Source organism: Antechinus flavipes, chromosome 1 (assembly GCF_016432865.1).
Source record: "Antechinus flavipes isolate AdamAnt ecotype Samford, QLD, Australia chromosome 1, AdamAnt_v2, whole genome shotgun sequence".
Taxonomy (NCBI): domain Eukaryota; kingdom Metazoa; phylum Chordata; class Mammalia; order Dasyuromorphia; family Dasyuridae; genus Antechinus; species Antechinus flavipes.
The window spans coordinates 454839135-454858094 of NC_067398.1; the positions used below are offsets into that span (position 1 = coordinate 454839135).

Below are 18960 nucleotides of genomic sequence, written 5' to 3' on the forward strand. Positions count from 1 at the left end.
GGGGGTTTGCAACCAGGGGGAAACTGAGGCAGAACAATTCAGGGAAACTGAGACAGAACAATTTAAGGAAACTGAGGCAGGACAATTGGGGAAACTGAGGCAGGACAATAAAAGGGAATTATGGCACAACATAATAACTAAGGAAAACATCTTTACCTGACATTGAAAGTCAACTTTCTTTCTTATGTGACTTTATTTGGTGTTAGCAGACAGCTCAGCAACCCTTCAAAAGCTTGAAGACTGAGTGCCTGCTTAGGTTTTTTATTATGAACTCTCCCTTCCTACCTCTGTTTTTCTCTCCTCTGAGAATTCTTTACTAGTTTATTCATGAGCAAAATATGCTTAAGTTCCATATCTCTATCTATAAATAAAGCTTGAATCTCAGATTTCTGAAGGAAGCATGCCTAGCATCTTAGGAGTATGCAGGAATATAGTTTTTATGAATTGGAAAGGACCTCAAGTCCATCCCCTCATTTTATAGATGAGAAAACTGAGGCATAGAAAAGTAAATTGATTTGTCTAGAATCATACAGCAAGTAAGTGTCCAAGACAAAATTCACACTCAGGGCTTCTTGATTCTGAATCCAGCTTTCTATCCATTGCTCTACTTTGCTACATGATAGTGGGATGGTAAACAAACTTTTGTTGGGACAATGTAAAACAAATCCCAAATACAAATCAAAAGAAGAAAAAAATTGCTTGTTTTGGATATTCAGAAAGTCTCATTTTTCCTTCAGATGCTAAGATACAATAATGGCAATCCCTGATTCATTCTGTCCTATATCCTCACAAAATATTTCCTACATCTAGCCTAATTTCCTTTTTATTGTTGTTGGATTTTAATTTCAATTCAACAAGTATTTCTTAATCATCTATTTTATGCCAAGTACCATGCTAGGTTCTGGGGAATCAAAGATAAAAATGAAAATAATCCCTGCCTTCTAGAAACATATATTCTATTTTAAAAGAATCGATATGTACCAGATAAATAAATCAAAATATAGGCTAAATAACCTAAAGCATTATATAAATGCAAGACAGTATTCTTAATAGGGAGAAGAAAGCTCTAACAGCTAAGGCAATAGTGAGCCAATGAAACCTTTTAAGCAGAATAGTGATGTGATCAGAAGTGTGCTTTAGGTACACAATTTGACAACTAAGTGGCTGGTGGATAAATATAGGCATGACTAAAAATGGGATTTTCTTTTTACTTTTAGTTTAGAACATTGTAATAACTATGGCTTTATTCCCTTAATGATCCAATTCCCTGAAATGCCATAACATGAAGAATGAATTTGGAGTGGATAATCTAGCTCGACTTTTTTTCTCTTTCCTTTTCCCTAGGGAGCAATTGTATGTTTAATATACTGTCAAATAAATGTATACAGAAGACAGTGGTCCAAGTCAATGTTACATGGTCTTATACAACACAGTTCTTTTATATAGGATTCAGTTATGAGCTCTCTCTGGTGCTGAATCCTATAGTCCCAGGTTGATTCTAGAGCCTCTGGAATAACAAATTCACACTAGAATTGTATTATCTGTTCTTCAGCCATCTTGGCATTACAGGTAGTTTCAGGAGATCCAAAGCATAACTCCTGAAAAAATTTGTTACCAGACAGATGATAGGTATTATAGAGAACCCTAGTCTACATACTAGGAGATTTATGGACCAGAGAAGTACACTTAGCCTCAACGTGCACATTTCAGACAGCACTGGGAGATTTATTACTAATTCTCAAATACAAAAGTGATCAGAAGGATTTTGGAAAAGAAGAGAAGAGAAAATGATGGAAGAGGGGGAGTTCACAATACAGAATGTGAGCAGGTACTTTGTCTTCTAAAGATTTCCTGAGTCATCTGCCAACACCAAAGAATGTCACAGATGAAAAAAAAAAAAAAAAAAAAGATGGCTTCCAACACCAAATATAGATGTTTCAGATGACCATGGTATATTCCTTGATATCTAGTAACTTTCCTCCCAGAGAGGTTTTTTTTTTTTTTTTTCATTTTTAGAGTGAGCACTTTGTCTGGCTTTTTCTTTTGCCCATGTCACAACCTACTTAGCGTTACTTATTTGTATGCACTCCTACACCCTCCCCAACCCCTAGCTATCTCCTTTAATTACTTATTCAGGATGTGATGGATATTTGTCCAAATATTTGTCAAACCAGTTCATTCTTGCACTGGTCTCTTGATCCATGTGGTGGTGAATTAAACTACCAAAATGGACATAAAATGTATTTCTAATGATTATAAAGTTCTGAGCAAGAAATAGAAGATCCTATGAGCATGTGTGGTATTTTCATCATGATTGACAATTAAAGGCAAAGACTTCATTCAGAAGAGTGAGAAATATCTGAGAAGTAAATAATTGGTTTAATAAATTAAGAGGAGGATTTGGGCTTTTGAATGATAGTTTTTAAAATGATTCTTTACAAAGATAGAGTGAAAAACTGTGGACCAAGTCAACAAATCACATCATCAAAGATTTATTAAGCAACCTACTGTGTGGCAGAAATTGTGACTACAGGGTTTCAGAACCAAAAACATTTAGAAACTATTATACTTAGCCAGAGTGATTGTCTAGATAAAGTGTCATGAACATTAACTACAAGGCTATTTAAATATACTTCACTAGAATCTAGTAAAGTTAATCACAGGTAAGAGAATGGCAGCAGAGAGATAAACTACCTCCAAAAACCATCCCATAGAAAGTAGAAAGTATTCCTACAGAATAAGAATAGCATAGAGGAGCCCCCAGTAATTCACAGAAAACACTTCTAAGATAACAACTAAAGATAAAATACATGGCCTCAGAAGTCTGAATTTGAATGCATGAAATTTGGTTAACAAGTAAAATAAACCTGAGATTCTATCACAAAGAAGCAGCTGATACTCAGTGATGTTACTGATATGGGATGGGAGCTTTGATTTGAATTTTGACCAGTAAGGGTATTATGCCTTATTTAAAAGAAACCCAGATTTAGCTATTCTCAGCAATACAATGATCCAAGACAATTCCAAAAAAGTCAAAATGAAAAATGTTATACAATTCCAAAGAAAGAACTAATAGAGTCTCTGGGTCTCTATCTTTTTTTATAATATGACTAATGTGATATTATATTTTGCATGACTAAACATGTATAATGTAAAAATAATTGGAAGCTAGGTATTATTAAAAGTAAGAAGTTACACTGAATAAAAATTGAATGTTTTCAAGATTTCTGTCATTAAAATGAGAGGTGTGGCACTAAGTAATATTTTAATATGCTTTTCAGTTTTAATATTCTATAATTCTATCATAATGCAATAAAGAGGAATTGGGCATATATCAATCAATGGAAAATATTTGAAAAGCTAAATAAAATATATTATTTTGTTTCTGGGAAAAAAATAAACCAAATAGATAAGGACAAAAAAAAATCACATATTATAAAAATAAGTGAAAGAATCTGGAAATAAAAATGCAAAAGCATAGTGGAACATTTGAGTGTGGAACATATTTGAGTGTGTGGAAGTAAAGGATAAACGGAATAATATTGTTATAGAAAATATATTTCAGAGTACTTGGGCAGAAGGAAAACATCATAATCTTGGCAGAGTATGACATAATAATTAGGTAATCTAGTGCCCTAGTGAAGATAATATCATTAAGTCAAAAATTTAATTTCATTCTTCAAAAGGTAAAAGGAATGGTGAAGAAAATTCATACTCTTACCAATAAGGAGGAACTTGTTGCCTCAATAAAATTATGGCAACATTGAGAGATGGTGACTGCTCCATCTTCTAATTTGTGAGAGGGAAAAAGGATCATAGATATAGCCTGATATGTACCCTATACTCAGAGAAAGCAACACAGAGCTCTGATATATATGATTTTGTGGCTTACATTTTCACAAGGGAATTTAACGTAGGAAATTTCAGAAACTCCCAAGAATAAAATTCTGAAATGACAAATAAAAATAATTCCACTAAGGAAAAAAAAAGAGATCTACCAAAAAAATATAAATATGTAGAAAAAATCATCAAGAAGTGTTTTTTAAAAGACTCGCTGGAAAAAAAAATGACAGGTAACTAAGAATGAACCTTTCCACTATTTGTTTTGTTAGCCATATTTCCTTTTTCTCTACTGTCTCTGTATCAAGGTCTTCCTATCTGTGGATTAATTATTCCACAAGCATTTATTGAACTCTCATATGCCAAAAACTATGGTAGGTATTGAGGATACACAGATAATTTTTAAATATCTTAAACATAATGAACAATTGCAATAATCAAGTTGTGTAATTCTATAAGAATATAACTGATGCATCTGGATTATAAATCTGCTTTTTCTGAATTATTAATACCCCTGTAGTAAGTTTAGGTGATTCAGCCCAAGAGATATAGCCTGTTCATAATGTCCATAATTTATTGTATAAATTGCAAGCCTTATAATGAGGAAGAAATAATAACTCTAAATATCTTAGTGTACAAAATCAAATTTATAAAGTGATGATAAACACTACAAATGAAAAAAAAAAGAAACTATTTGCAGCATAAATATAAAATGTATACATGGAAGGACGTGGATACATATAGATGTATACCCATCTGTACACAATATAGTCAAAGACAAGATAGCTTGGGAAGAGCTTTAGGGGGAAAATAAGAAAAGGATCATATGTAAGATGATATCAGAGTTGCCTCATAAAGGAAGGATGATACTCTATGAAGCAAATATGATGAAAGGATACATTTCCTGGAGGGTAGGGATTCTAAGGCACAGAGATGGAAAAGAAGGGAAGAGAGGGAAAACAACTTTCAATTAGGAGAATAATGTGCAGTGGGGGTGAAGATATAGTTTGGGACCATGCTGTTTAGACATTTAAAAGATAAAGAAACAAGTTCATATTTTTCCTTAGAAGAAATAGGAAGCCCATAGATTTGGTTGAATGGGAAAACATGTGAATAGATCTTCAGTTAAGAAAATTTACTTTGGCAGCAGTTTGTTATATAGTGTGGAATGGTGAGACTTAAGTAAGGGACAAAATTGTTAAAGCTCTTACAATAATATAGATGAGAGGTCATGAGAGTCTAAGTTAAGGTAGTACTTGTATGACTGGAGAGAAGAGGAAACTGATTAGATATGTGAGGTAAGGGAGAGTAGAGTCCAGATAATTCCATAATAATGAACTTGAAACATGGGAAGAATTATGGTGGCTTAGAGAGTAATAGAGAAATTTGGAAGAGGAGAGGATTTAGGGTGAAAGATTTGAGTTCACTCTTAGGTTGAGTATGTCTCTGGGACATAGAGTTTGAAATGTTCAATCAATAGTTGGTGAGCAGGCATTAAAGCTTAAAGGACAGTCTCGAGATGCATATATAGATCTAGAAATATTCTACATGGACATGATAGTTAAATCCATAGAAGCCGATGAATTTACAGAGAGAAAGAGAGGGAGAGACAGACACAAAGATACAGAGACAGAGACAGAGACAGAGACAGAAACAGAGACAGAAACAGAGACAGACAGACAAAGAAAGGGAGGGAAAGAGAGAATATGAAAAAAGATTCTTAACCTTTTCTGTCATGGACCCCTTTGCAGTTTGGGAAAGTTTATGGGATCCTTCTCAAATTTTTAAAAAATTTGTCTTTATTTTTGTCATTTTAAAAAATATTTTGAGTTCCAAATTCTCTCACTCCTTCTGGCTTCTCTCCCACCTATTGAGAAGGCAAGCAATATGAAATAAATTATACAATGTAAAATCATGCAAAAATATATTAGCATAATAGTCATACAACTAAAAAAAGCAATGAAAAAGTGAAAAAATCTTCAATTTGCACTCAGAATTCATCAGTACTCTCTTTCTCCCTCATTTTCTCTGTGTGTGTGTCTATTTCTATTTCTCTGTCTCTGAATCTCTTTCTGTCTGTTTCTCTGTCATTCTCTGTCTCTGTTCCTTTCTGTCTCTTTCTCTCTGTCTCTGTTTCTCTCTCTCTCTCTCTCTCTCTCTCTCTCTCTCTCTTTCTTTCTTTCTCTTTCTCTCTCTCTCTCTCTCTTTCTTTCTCTCTCTCTCTCTCTCTCTCTCTCTCTCTTTCTCTCTTTCTTTCTCTCTCTCTCTCTTCTCTCTCTCTCTCTCTCTCTCTCTCTCTCTTTCTCTCTTTCTCCTCCTCTTTCTCCTTCTCTTCTTCCTCCTTCTCCTCCCTTCCCATCCCCTACCAGGGGACAGTGTTTTTCATCATAACCCCTTCAGAATTTTCTTTGGTTATTGTATTGATCAAACAAGCTAAGTCTTTCACAATTAACCATCATTTTATTGAGTAGAACCAGGAAATCATTATACACTTCAACATCAATACTATATGAGGATCAATTCTGATGGAAGTGACTATCTTTAACAATGAGGATCCAAATCAGTTCTAATTGATCAGTAATAAACAGAACTAGCTACATTCAGCGAAAGAACACTGGGAAATGAGTTTGGACCACAACATAGCATTTATACTCTTTCTATTATTGTTTGCTTGAATTTTTTTTCTTCCCAGGTTATTTTAACTTTCTTTCTAAATCTGATTTTTCTTGTGTAGCGAGACAACTATATAAATATGTATGCATATATTGTATTTAACATATACATTAACATATTTAACATGAATGGGATTACCTGTCATGTAGGGGTGGGGATGGAGGGAAGGAGGTGATAAGTTGGAGCAGAAGTTTTTGCAAGGATCAATGTTGAAAAATTGCCCATGCATATGTTTTGTCAATAAAAAAAAAATAATAAACCATCATTTTATTTTATATTAAAAATACGCATTTTAAGCATTTATGATTATGATCAACAAAACAATAGAATAAAAAACCATCATTTTATTTTATATTAAAAATAGCATTTTAATCATAAATGCTTAAAGGTTCTATTTCATTAAATAGCTATTTTCCCCAAAAGAATTATACTCCATTTTGCTGAATAAGTTATTCTTGGATGTAATCCTAGCTCCTTTGCTTTACAGAATATCATATTCCAAGCGCTCTCCTTCATTAACATGGAAGCTTTTAAATCTGTGTGATCCTGACTTTGGCATCATGATATTTGAGTGGCTTCTTTTTGACTTCTTACAATTTGTTTTCCTTTATTTCAGGAATTCTAGAATTTGGTTATAATATTCTAGGGCCATAATATTTCATTGTAGGATTTCTTTCAGGAACTACCCAGTATATCTTTTGATTTCTTTTCAATTTTTATTTTACTCTAGATATAACATATCAAGGAACTTTTCCTTTATAATTTCTTCAAATATGATGCCTAGATTCTTTTTCTTATTATGGCTTTAATATAATCCAACAATTCTTAAATTATTTCTTTTTGGAGGTGAAACAAAAATGGTGTAGAAAAGATGCAAGACTCTATTGCATTGCCCATACACAGATCTGGGTCACAACTCCAGAATGAAAAGGAGATTTGTACATCAGAGTCTGAGGCTACAGGGGAGCAGGAGCTCTGGTCACAATTACAGAGTGAAAAAAAAAATGCTTGTGGTCTCTTACAGACTAAGACACAAGTCAAGAGATTAGTAATATACCTCGTTTTAGAGCAAAGATTCTTAAACTTTTTCTACTTACAATTTCCTTTTGCCAGAGAAATTTTTACATGACCTCAAGCATATAAATATGTAAAATAGGGATACAAATTAAATAGTGATGATAAACCATAATTTTGCTACCCCCTACATTCAATTACAAGACCCCATATAGAGTTGTGACTCACAGTGTAAAGAGCTTCTATGATCATACGATCATGGAAAAACTAAAAACTTACAGACTCCTAGAAGTCTGAAAACAACTACACAAAAAATCTGAAGTTTGGGACAGTTCCCCCTCTATCCCTGGAGCCCAATTTTAACATAAAGTTAAAAGTCAAGAAATAGGCTGAAAGAATGAGTAAATACGGAGAGGGAGGCAAACAACCTGACCATAGAAAGTTACTGTGGAGTCAGGGAAAATCAAAATACTAATTCAGAAGAATACAAAAAAGTCAAAACTGCTGTACTTGAAGCCTCAAAGGAAAAATGTAAATAGGTCTCAGGCCCAAAGACATCTTGGAAAAGCTGAAAAAGAACTTTAAAATCAAATATGAGAGATAAAGAGAAAATCAAGAAATGAAATGATAGTAATGCAAGAAAATCATGGAGGAAAAGTCAACAGCTTTGTAAAGGAGGCACAAAATATAGTACATAAAATAACACCTTGAAGAAATAAAAGAGGCCAAATAGTAAAAGAGACACAAAAATCCCCTGAAAAGAAGAATCCCTTAAAAAAGTAGAATAGGCCAAGTGAAGAAAATAATTTCTTAAAAATAAGAATTAGGTAAATGGAAGCTAATGACTTCCTGAGACACCAAAATAATAAAAAAAGAAAAAGAAAAATTAGAATTGTGAAACATCTCATTTAAAAAAAAAACTGACCTATAAAATAGATCAAGGAGAGATAATTTAAGAAATTTTCTTATAATAATAGTTAGAATTTATATCACTCTTTAAGCTTTTCAAAATCCTTTATATATGCTTCACAGTCCTGTGAAGCAAATGTATTGTTATGTCCATTTTATAGATGTTGAAACTGAGACTTCTAGAGATTTAGTGACATATTCACAGTAATAATTAGTGAATATCTATAAGAATTAGAACCCTACTTCCTTATTTCAAACCAAGGGAAGAGATATGTCACCTATATAAACTTGTCATATTCTATTTTTATACTGTTTTGTATTTTGTTACCAGTTTTTTACATTAAAAAGCCACTTCGCTATATCTCAACTAACCTATGATATATTTCTATATCTAAAATATCCTGTCTATAGCTTAACTATATTTCTATGATACCTTACTATATGTAAACTCATAGATTTCATGGACTATGTGCTGGCTTTCTTTATATTTCTCCCTTTGTCTGGTGCTATGTTTTGTATATAGTCAATACTTAATGGATTTGTTTTGAATGAATGAATGAATAAATAAATAATAATAAAGTCTCTTCTTTAAGCAATCTTTTTTTCACTTGTCCCATTCTAGAGCTAACAAGATTATTAACTCAGGGACAAAGAAATAACTAAATTTCATATAATACATGCCCCAATACCCCAAGCTCTGGATTTACATTAATAAAATTCAATCTTCAGGCTGCCTCCAAAATCACTCCTCTCTTTGACTTGTTCTGCCCACATCCAAAGCTGCCTCTGGGACATATCAGAATATAGCTGAAATATAGCTTGTGTTCAGGCTTTCACAGATATAGGAAAAGAAATCCCCAAATCCCACAGAATCACTCAAGGTAATAACACATATATGAGGTACCAAATATTCTATATACCTCAGCTTGAAAATGCAAAGAAAACATAAAGAATTCCTATTTGCCTACAATCAATACAATTGTTCCTTTCCAGTGAATTTTACTTGCCTCAATCTTCAAGTCTTTGAGACTAAACCTAAAGAGTCATTATACTACTATAAAAAAGTCAGAAAACATGAAAAAGAATTAAATAGGTTACATAAAGTATAGAGCAACCAAAATGGGATTTGTATGTGTTTGTTAACCTTTTTGTAAATCTATAGTTTCTATTGCATATTGAAATTTATACTTTAACAATAACTATTTTTTCTAATTAGGGTCCTAATAGCAGATCTCCAAAAAGCATTGGAAAAAGGAAACAGTTTGAGGACTCAGCGGAATCGTAGATCACTTCCAGGGTACAGTTATGAAGTTTATCACTCTTTAGAAGAAGTAAGTAAACAAAATTATATTTTTGTTTTACATAAATGCTACATATCACATATATATGCAAACATATTCACTGCAACATCAACTCCAAGACAGACATAATATGCTGTGGAATTCATTTATGATAACTATAGATAAATATGGGGACAGTTAGTGGAGCAATGGATAAAGCACTGGGTTTGGAATTAGTAAGAGTCATCTTCCTAAATTCAAATCTCACCCCCGACACTTACTAGCTGTGTGACCCTGGACAAGTCACTTGAACCTATTTGCCTTAGTTCTTCATCTATAAAATGAACTGGAGAAGAAAATAGCAAACTATTCCAGTTTCTTTGCCAAGAAAACCTCAAATGGCATCAAGAAGAGAAAGAATGATGACCTCTGAATACAGATTAAAGCATATTCTTTCTTCTTTATTTTTCTTCAGGGATTTTTGTCTGTTTTCTTTTATAAGATGATTATCATTGAAAGGTTTTGCTTGTCTGAACAGATATAATTTATATAGCTTTTCATTGGTAGGAGCAAGGAGGAAGAGAGGAAGAAAATTTGGAACTCAAAGTTTTTTTTTTTAAATGTTAAAAATTATTTTCATGTATAGTTGAGGGAAAATAAAATACAAAAAAGAAAGAAAGAAAAGAAAAGAAAACCCCAAATGGGTGATAGAGTTGTACACAACTAAAAAATGACTGGACAAAATGTGTAACTATAACTTTAGAATAAGTACAATTCTTGATCCATAAATTTTATTTGACTGTTTTGCTGTAGTAACCCCAAACACATGAGAATCACAAAATCCACCTAGTCAACTGACCCCTGAACAAAAATCTGCTCCATAATATTTTGAGTTTTAACACTTCTAAAATTTCTCTCACAGGACTATTCTAACCCCAGATTCATTGTTCATTACTGATTCATCTCTGTTACCTGCTCTTGCTTCTATCTTCTACACATCTATGTTGATTAGGGTTTTGTGTATTTATGTTAGTCTCTTAAATCAATTCCTATTTTTCCTCTTCATCAGAATTTCATTTCTTTATGTTTTCAGAATTTCATTTGTAAGAGATTCCTGTCCCTTAAAGATTGACTTACCTATGAAATCTTAATCTCATGAGACCCTCTCTACCCTTCCTCTGAAGAAAAAATCATGATATATATTCAATATTCAATACTTGGGATCCATAATTTCTTGAAGTTGATTTCTATTTTTTTACCCTCTACTCATTTTACAAAGAGCAAAAAAAATAACAAGAAATTTTGACCCAGTACAAAGACATCCAGTACAACTTGGTCAATTTTTCCTGCATAGCTATCTCTACAACAAAACTGCCATTAATATATCAATGATCTATAGTATTAGTACATGAGAAGGAATGCTTTAAACACTAATACCAAAAGAGGTATCATACTATTAAAAATAAAAAGGCAGAAAATGAGATGGAATCAAATAGGTTTCCTAAAGTATAGGATACATAGGATACATATAGGAATTTTCTGTGTATATCATGTTCCATGTGATAATTCCTGCTGTTATTATCTTTGTCTTTTTCAGGTTCTCTTTTTTCTGTTATAATCTTAATTGACTCTAACAGGATTTTTTTTATTTTTGTGGTTTTAGATTCAAAATTGGATGCATCATTTAAATAAAACCTACCCGGGTCTTGTTCACATGTTTTCTATTGGAAAATCATATGAAGGAAGATCTCTTTTTATATTAAAGGTAACAAAAAAAAAAGTTTGGGAAATAGTTTGTTAAATGGAATTCTTAACGCCTACTTTTTTCAGATGAATATTTATTAAAATATCCATTTTTTCCACTTTGTCACAGAATTGTTTGTTGACTGGGGGTGATTAGAAAGTAGACTATGCAGTTATCTTTTACATATTCTCAAACTCAGTCTCAATCTCAGCACTAATCTGGGGGGAAATTTATTGTTAGACTATCAGATTATAACTTATTTTCACCAACTTAAAGTTCTAGAAGAGTTCTTCCATCCTCTTCAATTCATGTATTTAGAAAATTAATGGTCTAGGAAATTATGTTTTTTCAGTGCTTAAGATGAACTTTAGAAGAGTTAGAAATAGCTAAAATCTCTGCATATCATATTAGGAGTTAAATATTGGATATCAAATTGGAAATCATTTAGCTCATATTAGAAATAGAAATAAATAAAACAAATATATATAAGGAAAAAACTGTCAACTGGTACTTTCTTCATTCTATATCTAGTTCAGCAAACTCCTATTGGGTTCTGCTATATATTATGTCTTTTCCCCCATACTCAAGAAATAGGCTGATTTCTAAAGCCTACATGCTTCTTTGAGAAGTTTTGTAGGAAAAATGTTACTGTACAATAATAAATTTAATATTGGTGTGTGACCCATGAGACAATCCTCAGAGAAAGAGACAAAAAAAATGAGGAATATTTTAGGGTCTCTGGTTTGTAAATTGTGCAGGATATTTTCTCTCCTGCATAATATAATCATAGACTTCCTGGACAGACAGCAAATCTATTCCTGTTTTTGGTTGTTTATTCAAGAAAATAAAGGTATAATGAAGAATGATTCTGAAATCTTGATGTTGGTCATTGAATCAAAAAAACCTTAGATGGTTATTATGAATACTTTTGTTTTCAGCTGGGCAGAAGATCTCGGGCTTATAAAAGAGCTATTTGGATAGATTGTGGTATTCATGCAAGAGAATGGATTGGTCCTGCCTTCTGTCAATGGTTTGTAAAAGAAGTAAGTTGAAACTTTTTGCAATTTTTGCAATCCTTCTGCTTCAGGATTCATGTCCTATCAATGCTTCTGTGGGTGTTTATTCTCTACAAGAGTAACAAAAGCAGAGTTTTAAAGCTAGTAGCAGTCAGCTAAATGTTATGAAACTAAAGTAGTTGAAATACTTTTAATGTTATAGTCCCTAAATGAATCCCAGGAAATTGTCTCATGTATGAATTTCAGTTTGGAGGCTATAGTTCCCTTCATCTTCACCTGAAAGTGAGCACGTGGTATATTTATTAATGAGATGATGCAAGGAATTTTGTACTTTATAATGTTCCTCTATTATTTACATATTTGCAAAAATAGGGCTCTTAAAATACAGTAGTGAATTATAATTTTGTAATATTCGGTATTAGGCAAAGTTAATCACATTTTTCACCCAGTTCTGCTCAGTGTGTTGAAGCAAGTACTTATTCACTAAATATCTGAATTGACACTCCCTCATCTTTTTAATCAACATACATTGAGCACTATATGGAGAGAGAAACTATGTGTAAAATACATCCATTCAGTACAGAAGACCATACTAGTTGCTAAGTGGGCATACAAAATAATAAAATTAAATTAAAGTACAAGGAGCTCACCATTCAATGGAAAACCAGGATGGGAAAATAGAGTAAGCACATACAGAATAAGGGACACATTGAAGAAAGAACCAGGTAAAGGGAAGCTGGCTAAAAAATTAATTAGAGCTTTATAGTGGATGGAAATAGAGCTAGATCAGAAGACCTAGGTTTGAATTCTAGAGTCAATATTTTTTTTTCTATTTTGTGACTGTAAGAAAGTTATTTAATTTCTTTGTGCTTCAATTGACTCAGCTGAAACAGAATATATGCTCTAATTACATCATTGAGTCATTCATTCAACAAACATTTATTAAATATCCTGTTATATTCCAGGCACTATATTTTCAAGCTAGGAATACAGAAACAAAATGAAATAGTCTCTATAACTCAAAGAATAACAGATAAGTATTACAAAATACATACAAAGTAACACAAATGAGTAAACTCAAATCATATGCCAGATAAATCCAAAATAATTTTCAAATTGAAGAGAATTAACAACTGTAGTACTAGAGCAGTACATGTGCCTCAGTGGATAATTTCTTAATAAATATTTTTTGATTGAATAATTAGTTGATTAATTAATTGAGGGTTAGGAAAGGCAGCTGGTTGGCAAAGCATATAGAACATGAGGCTTGGAATCAGGACTCATCTTTCTGAATCCAAATCTGACCTCAGACACTTGCTAGCTGTGTGACTCTGGGCAAGTCACTTCATCCTGCTTGCCTCAGTTGATCATCTGTAAAATAAACTGAAGAAGAAAATGGCAAATCACTCTAGTGTCTTTGCCAAGAATAATCCAAATGGGGTCATGAAGAGTCAGACATAACTGAACAACAACAAGAAAAAAAATGGCACTTATGCTAAGAACTATTTTGAAGTACTTTGTAAACCTTTACAAGACTATATAAATATGAGTTATTATTCTATGAGCATGGAATGGGTTCTTGGAGATGAATCTTGAAGTAAACACCAAAGATGGAAAGAAATATAGTTTGACAGTGTGACAGAGAGAGGGGTTTCTAGGCAAATAAGTGGTATATGTAATTATTTAGCAATGAAAGTAGTTGAGTTTTATTTCTGGAAAGATAATATTAGAAAGATGTGGTTCCATTCTTTTTTCCTACCATGGAATGAGTTGGGGGAATAAAGAAAAGAATTATCTTGATCTAAGCAACAACTCTACTTTCCATCTTTTTCTTTTCTTATACCATCATATATGTGTTTATATATATATAGTCATATATATGTGGGGGTATATACATGTATATGTGGGTATATATGTGTATGTATATATGTATGTGTGCATATATGTGTGGAGATAGACATATAGATATATATTCCATTCACTGAGGACATTGATGTACTATAATCCTACTATTCATTAAGTTTGCTGATGTGTCAGAGATGGAATAGGTCACCTCCACAGGCACATGATCTATTTCAGAGTAGTATAAGGTCCCTCTTCATGAAGCCCTCCTTAACACACACACACACACACACACACACACACACACACACACACATTCCCCTCATTATACTATCTGACTTCTGCCATGGCACCCTGCCTCCTTCCCCACATCCCAACACTGTTACTGCTGCCCTAGTTAGCTGAACAGTGCCAGCAACAGCTTAAAGTAGCCAAAAAATGGGATAATGACATGTAGCTTTTAGATCAATAGATAAATGAGAATGGCAACCATGCAGGCCATTTAAAGCAAAGGCTATATGAGGTGCTCTATTCCCCACCACCACCCCCAGCAGTGTCTAGGGCAATAATGCTGCTACATTCAAGACTTCCTCTCTGATTATCATCATATTGCCCAGCTCTACATCCATAATTGGGGCAACTAGGTGATGCAATGGGTAGAGTGCAGGGCCAGGAGCCAGAAAGACTCTTCTTCCTGAGTTCAAATCTGGTATCAGATGTTTAATACCTATGTGACCCTGGATAAAACCATTCCAATATCTTTACCAAGAAAACCCCAAATCATGAAGAATCAGACACAACTGAAAATAACTAAATAATAATATCCATAACTGATATGTGCACATGAAGAAAATAAATCAAATATAACAGCATGGTGTAATTAAAAATGTATTGACATTGGAGATAAAAAACTAAATTTCTACTGCCAATTTTTAGGATTGTTGTAAAACTCAAATATTAAGTGTTTTAGAACTTCACAATTCAATTCAGTCAATAAAAGCAGGAATCTCTCATTTTCATTGCGCTTTACTTTATTTGTGCTTCACAGATGTGGTTTATTTACAAATAGAAAGTTTGTGTCAACCAAATTTATCAGTATCATTTTTTCAGCAGCATATTCTTACTTCATGTCTCTGTCATAGTCTGGTAATTTTCACTATATTTCAAACTTTTTCATTATTGTATTTTTATGGTAACCTGATTACCTGATTACTTGATAATAATATATATATAAAATAATAAATAACCTGATAATTAGTAATTACTGATCTTTGATATTACTATTATAATTGTTTGGGAGTGCCACAAACCACATCCATACTCATTAAATTCTTCTGATTCCTCCACCAACCCACCATTTCCTCTCTATGGTCCTCTCCTTCGGCCTCCCTATTCCCTGAGAAACAACAATATTGAAATTAGACCAATTAAAACCCTACAATGGCCTCTAAGTGCTCAAGTGAAACAAAGAGTCAAATACCACAACCTTCAACAACCACCATTCTGATCAGCAGCCATCAGTATCTTCCACCAGCACAAAAATTACCACTCACTGAAGATTCAGAGATGATGGTTAGTATTTTTCAACAATAAGGTACTTTCAATTAAGGTATGTACATTTTTTTAGATATAATACTATTGCACACTTAGTATACTACAGTATAGTGTTATTGTTCTTCTTTCATTCTTGAAGAGGATGAATGACATCATGAGTGTGAGGTCTTAACTTACATATAAATTGGATTTAAGTGAGACAAAGTTTTGCAAAGTTGTCGGCCTCATTCACTGTCACTCAGATTCATTGGAATTCAGTGGCAAGACAAGTAGGTCATTTTGACCTTTCTAAATTAAGGTCTTTCCCAGGTCTCAGTTTTTCTGAGGCAATTGCCTAGTCAATGAACAAGAGTTGCGTAAACCTAATTTTTACATGTTGTGGGAAACCAAAAAATTCATGTGATTCACTTTATTGTAATATTCACTTTTTGTGGTGGTCTGAAACCAAACTCACAATATCTCTGAGATATGCTTGTATTTATAAGCATCTACTAATCCAGGAAAGAGACTCTTTTTAAGGAGCTCAGGGTCTAATGGGAGAGACAACACGCAAACAACAATATACAAACGTGATAGACTCAGGACAAATCAGAGACAATCAACTGAATGAAAGCATTAGTATTAAGAGAGAATGTCAGGAAAGATTTCCTGTAGAAGGTGGGATTAAGGGATCTTGAAGGAAACTAGGAGGTGGAGATAAGGGAGAAAATTCCAAGCATAGTCAATGAAAATAACCAAAACTGGAAGATGGAATGCTTTGTGTGAATTCCATTTTTATGTGAAGGACCAGTATCACTAGATCACAGAGTACATGGTAGAGTACAAATAAAGTATAAAAGACTAGAAAGCAGAGTGGGTTTATGTCTGGCAGCTGAATGAAAGATGGACTGAAGTGGAGAGAGACTTGTGTCAGGAAGACCCACCAGCAGGCTATTGCAGTAATTCAGACATGAAGTGATGAGAGTCCATATGTGGCAAACATTTCATAAACACTTCTTAAGTGGGAGATTCAAGAGCAAAACAAAACAGTGGCTGTCCTTATTGGAGCTTCTGATGGCCAGCTATTGTCATAGATTATGCAGTTTACTCAAACATACTATAATCCTGTTAACTAGCTGATATGAAGATCCATAATCTTAAATCAGTTATTTCCCTCTCTGGGCCTCAGTTTATTCATCTGCAGAACAAAAAGATTGAATGAGATTATCTCTCTTGTCCCTCCTAGCTCTAACATTCTATAATTCTCTGAACCACCACTTACATTTCTGTGTTCCCATGATCTTGTTCAAAATATTTAACCTCTCTAGGCCTAAGTTCCCTTATAAAAAGCATCTATGATAGAGCATCAGATCTGAAATCAGAAAGAGTTATTTTTGTAAATTAAAATCCAGCTTCAGTCACTTATTAGCTATGCAAATATTTTTATTCATTTAAATAGAACTTATATTTCAAAGAACCAACAGATACTAAATGGAGAACACTGAAAAACAGTCCATCAGAAATATATTACACCATGTATTTTTTGCTGCTTCATCTCTCAAACTGGCAGCTATCTAACTGTGTCAGAAAATACTTCATTTTTCATGCTTTTTTTCCTGATTTCTATAGTTGCCATCCTCCTCCCTATTTCCTAACACTTTGAGCCATCAAACTCTATTTTGGGAATTGTTAGGAATTCCCACAAGCAAAGAAAATTAAAATTAATTTGATGGATCAGGATTGGAAAATCTTTCTCTTGTAAAGTGATTGTTTATTACAAAAGTTGCAGAACTGTTGCTAATATTATACCATTATTCATGGTGATTTGTGATATTTTCTTTGGCTTTACTAGAGTCAAAATTGAAATCACCAGATGCTCCCTTCCCTCTGGAAGTAGAAAGGAATTTGGAAGAATGCTGCCCATTGGCAATAAAGATTCCCAAAAATATAACAGGCCAAAACAGACATTACTAGCTTTGCTTCACTTCAGTAGAGGAGAAAGACAACTAGAGAATATGAACAAATGAGATCAAAAAAAGTGTTAAATTTACAAAGACACTGCCTAAAAGAAGTAAAACAGAGCCCTGAAGAAGTTGGGGGAGTTAGAGGCTATCATCCCAAAGGAGTTTTTAGAAAGGCCAAAAAAAGGGAAGACTCTCAAGAAAGGCAGAAGAAGATTTGAGATAGTATAAAATAGTTATTTTATAAAACTTAAATAAAATTATGAAATTGAATAGAAAAATACCCTGATTTTCCCCTTTCTAGAAGATTCCTCCAGCATCTTCCAATAAGTATTTTGTTATTGTTGTTTCAACTATGCAATCAGCATGAGATTTATAGGGGATGAAGACAAAATATAGATTGTTGTCTCTTCCCCTAAGGAACCTAGAATTTAGGTGTAAAAATGGGAGAAATTATCAAATAAAGTGTGAAATTGTGCAATACAAGGTAGAAGTGCTATAAGAATTACAGGCAGAGAAATCAATTATAAGGGTCAAAGAACAGTAAGCTTTATGGAATTCAAAGTGGACCTTAGATGAAAGATGGGATTTCAATGCACAAAGGAAAGAGTAACAACAAGATCAGAGGCACGCCACTAAGACTGAGCCCCATGTCTGAGAAAGTGAAATGATAAATCATTTTAAAATATAGGAGTGGCAGTAGGATATGCAACCAGAAGGTGGAGTCAGTAATGCTTTACTCTTAGGAACTAAGCAGAAATATTTCAAAAGAAAATTGGAATTCATTAAGGAAGCAAATGACATGACAAAAGCCACTAATTGTCCAATAAACTCATTCCTTGTAGAGTACCACTGATACAATTTCCCATGTAGCCAGAGACTAGGAAGTCTGTTTGCACCAGTCATGTTGCCAAATAATGGAGGTGCCTTTAACAGATTTTGGAATATTCAAAGGATTTTCTGTAATTGATTCCAGTGTGCTAACTACTTGTTAAATAGCAGTCCCTCTGATTGCATGTAGGTATAGAATGAGAATGGGACTTTAAAGGTATTAGTTACCCTTGGCTTCTCTCTTGGTTGGAACTCACTCTTGTTTTGACCTCATTTTTTTTGTTCTAACTACTTCTTGAAAACTAATATCTGGTGAA

General features: G+C 33.2%; 1 protein-coding gene across 1 annotated transcript in view; it reads left to right on the forward strand.

Moving 5' to 3' along the window:
• The window catches only part of CPA6 (carboxypeptidase A6), a 112581-nt gene that overhangs the window by 13426 nt on the left and 80195 nt on the right, over positions 1 to 18960 (forward strand). The window contains exons 2-4 of the mRNA XM_051973619.1: positions 9653 to 9767; positions 11380 to 11481; positions 12399 to 12503. Of these exons, the coding sequence (XP_051829579.1) occupies positions 9653 to 9767; positions 11380 to 11481; positions 12399 to 12503 (322 nt within the window). The remainder of the gene's footprint in view (positions 1 to 9652; positions 9768 to 11379; positions 11482 to 12398; positions 12504 to 18960) is intronic.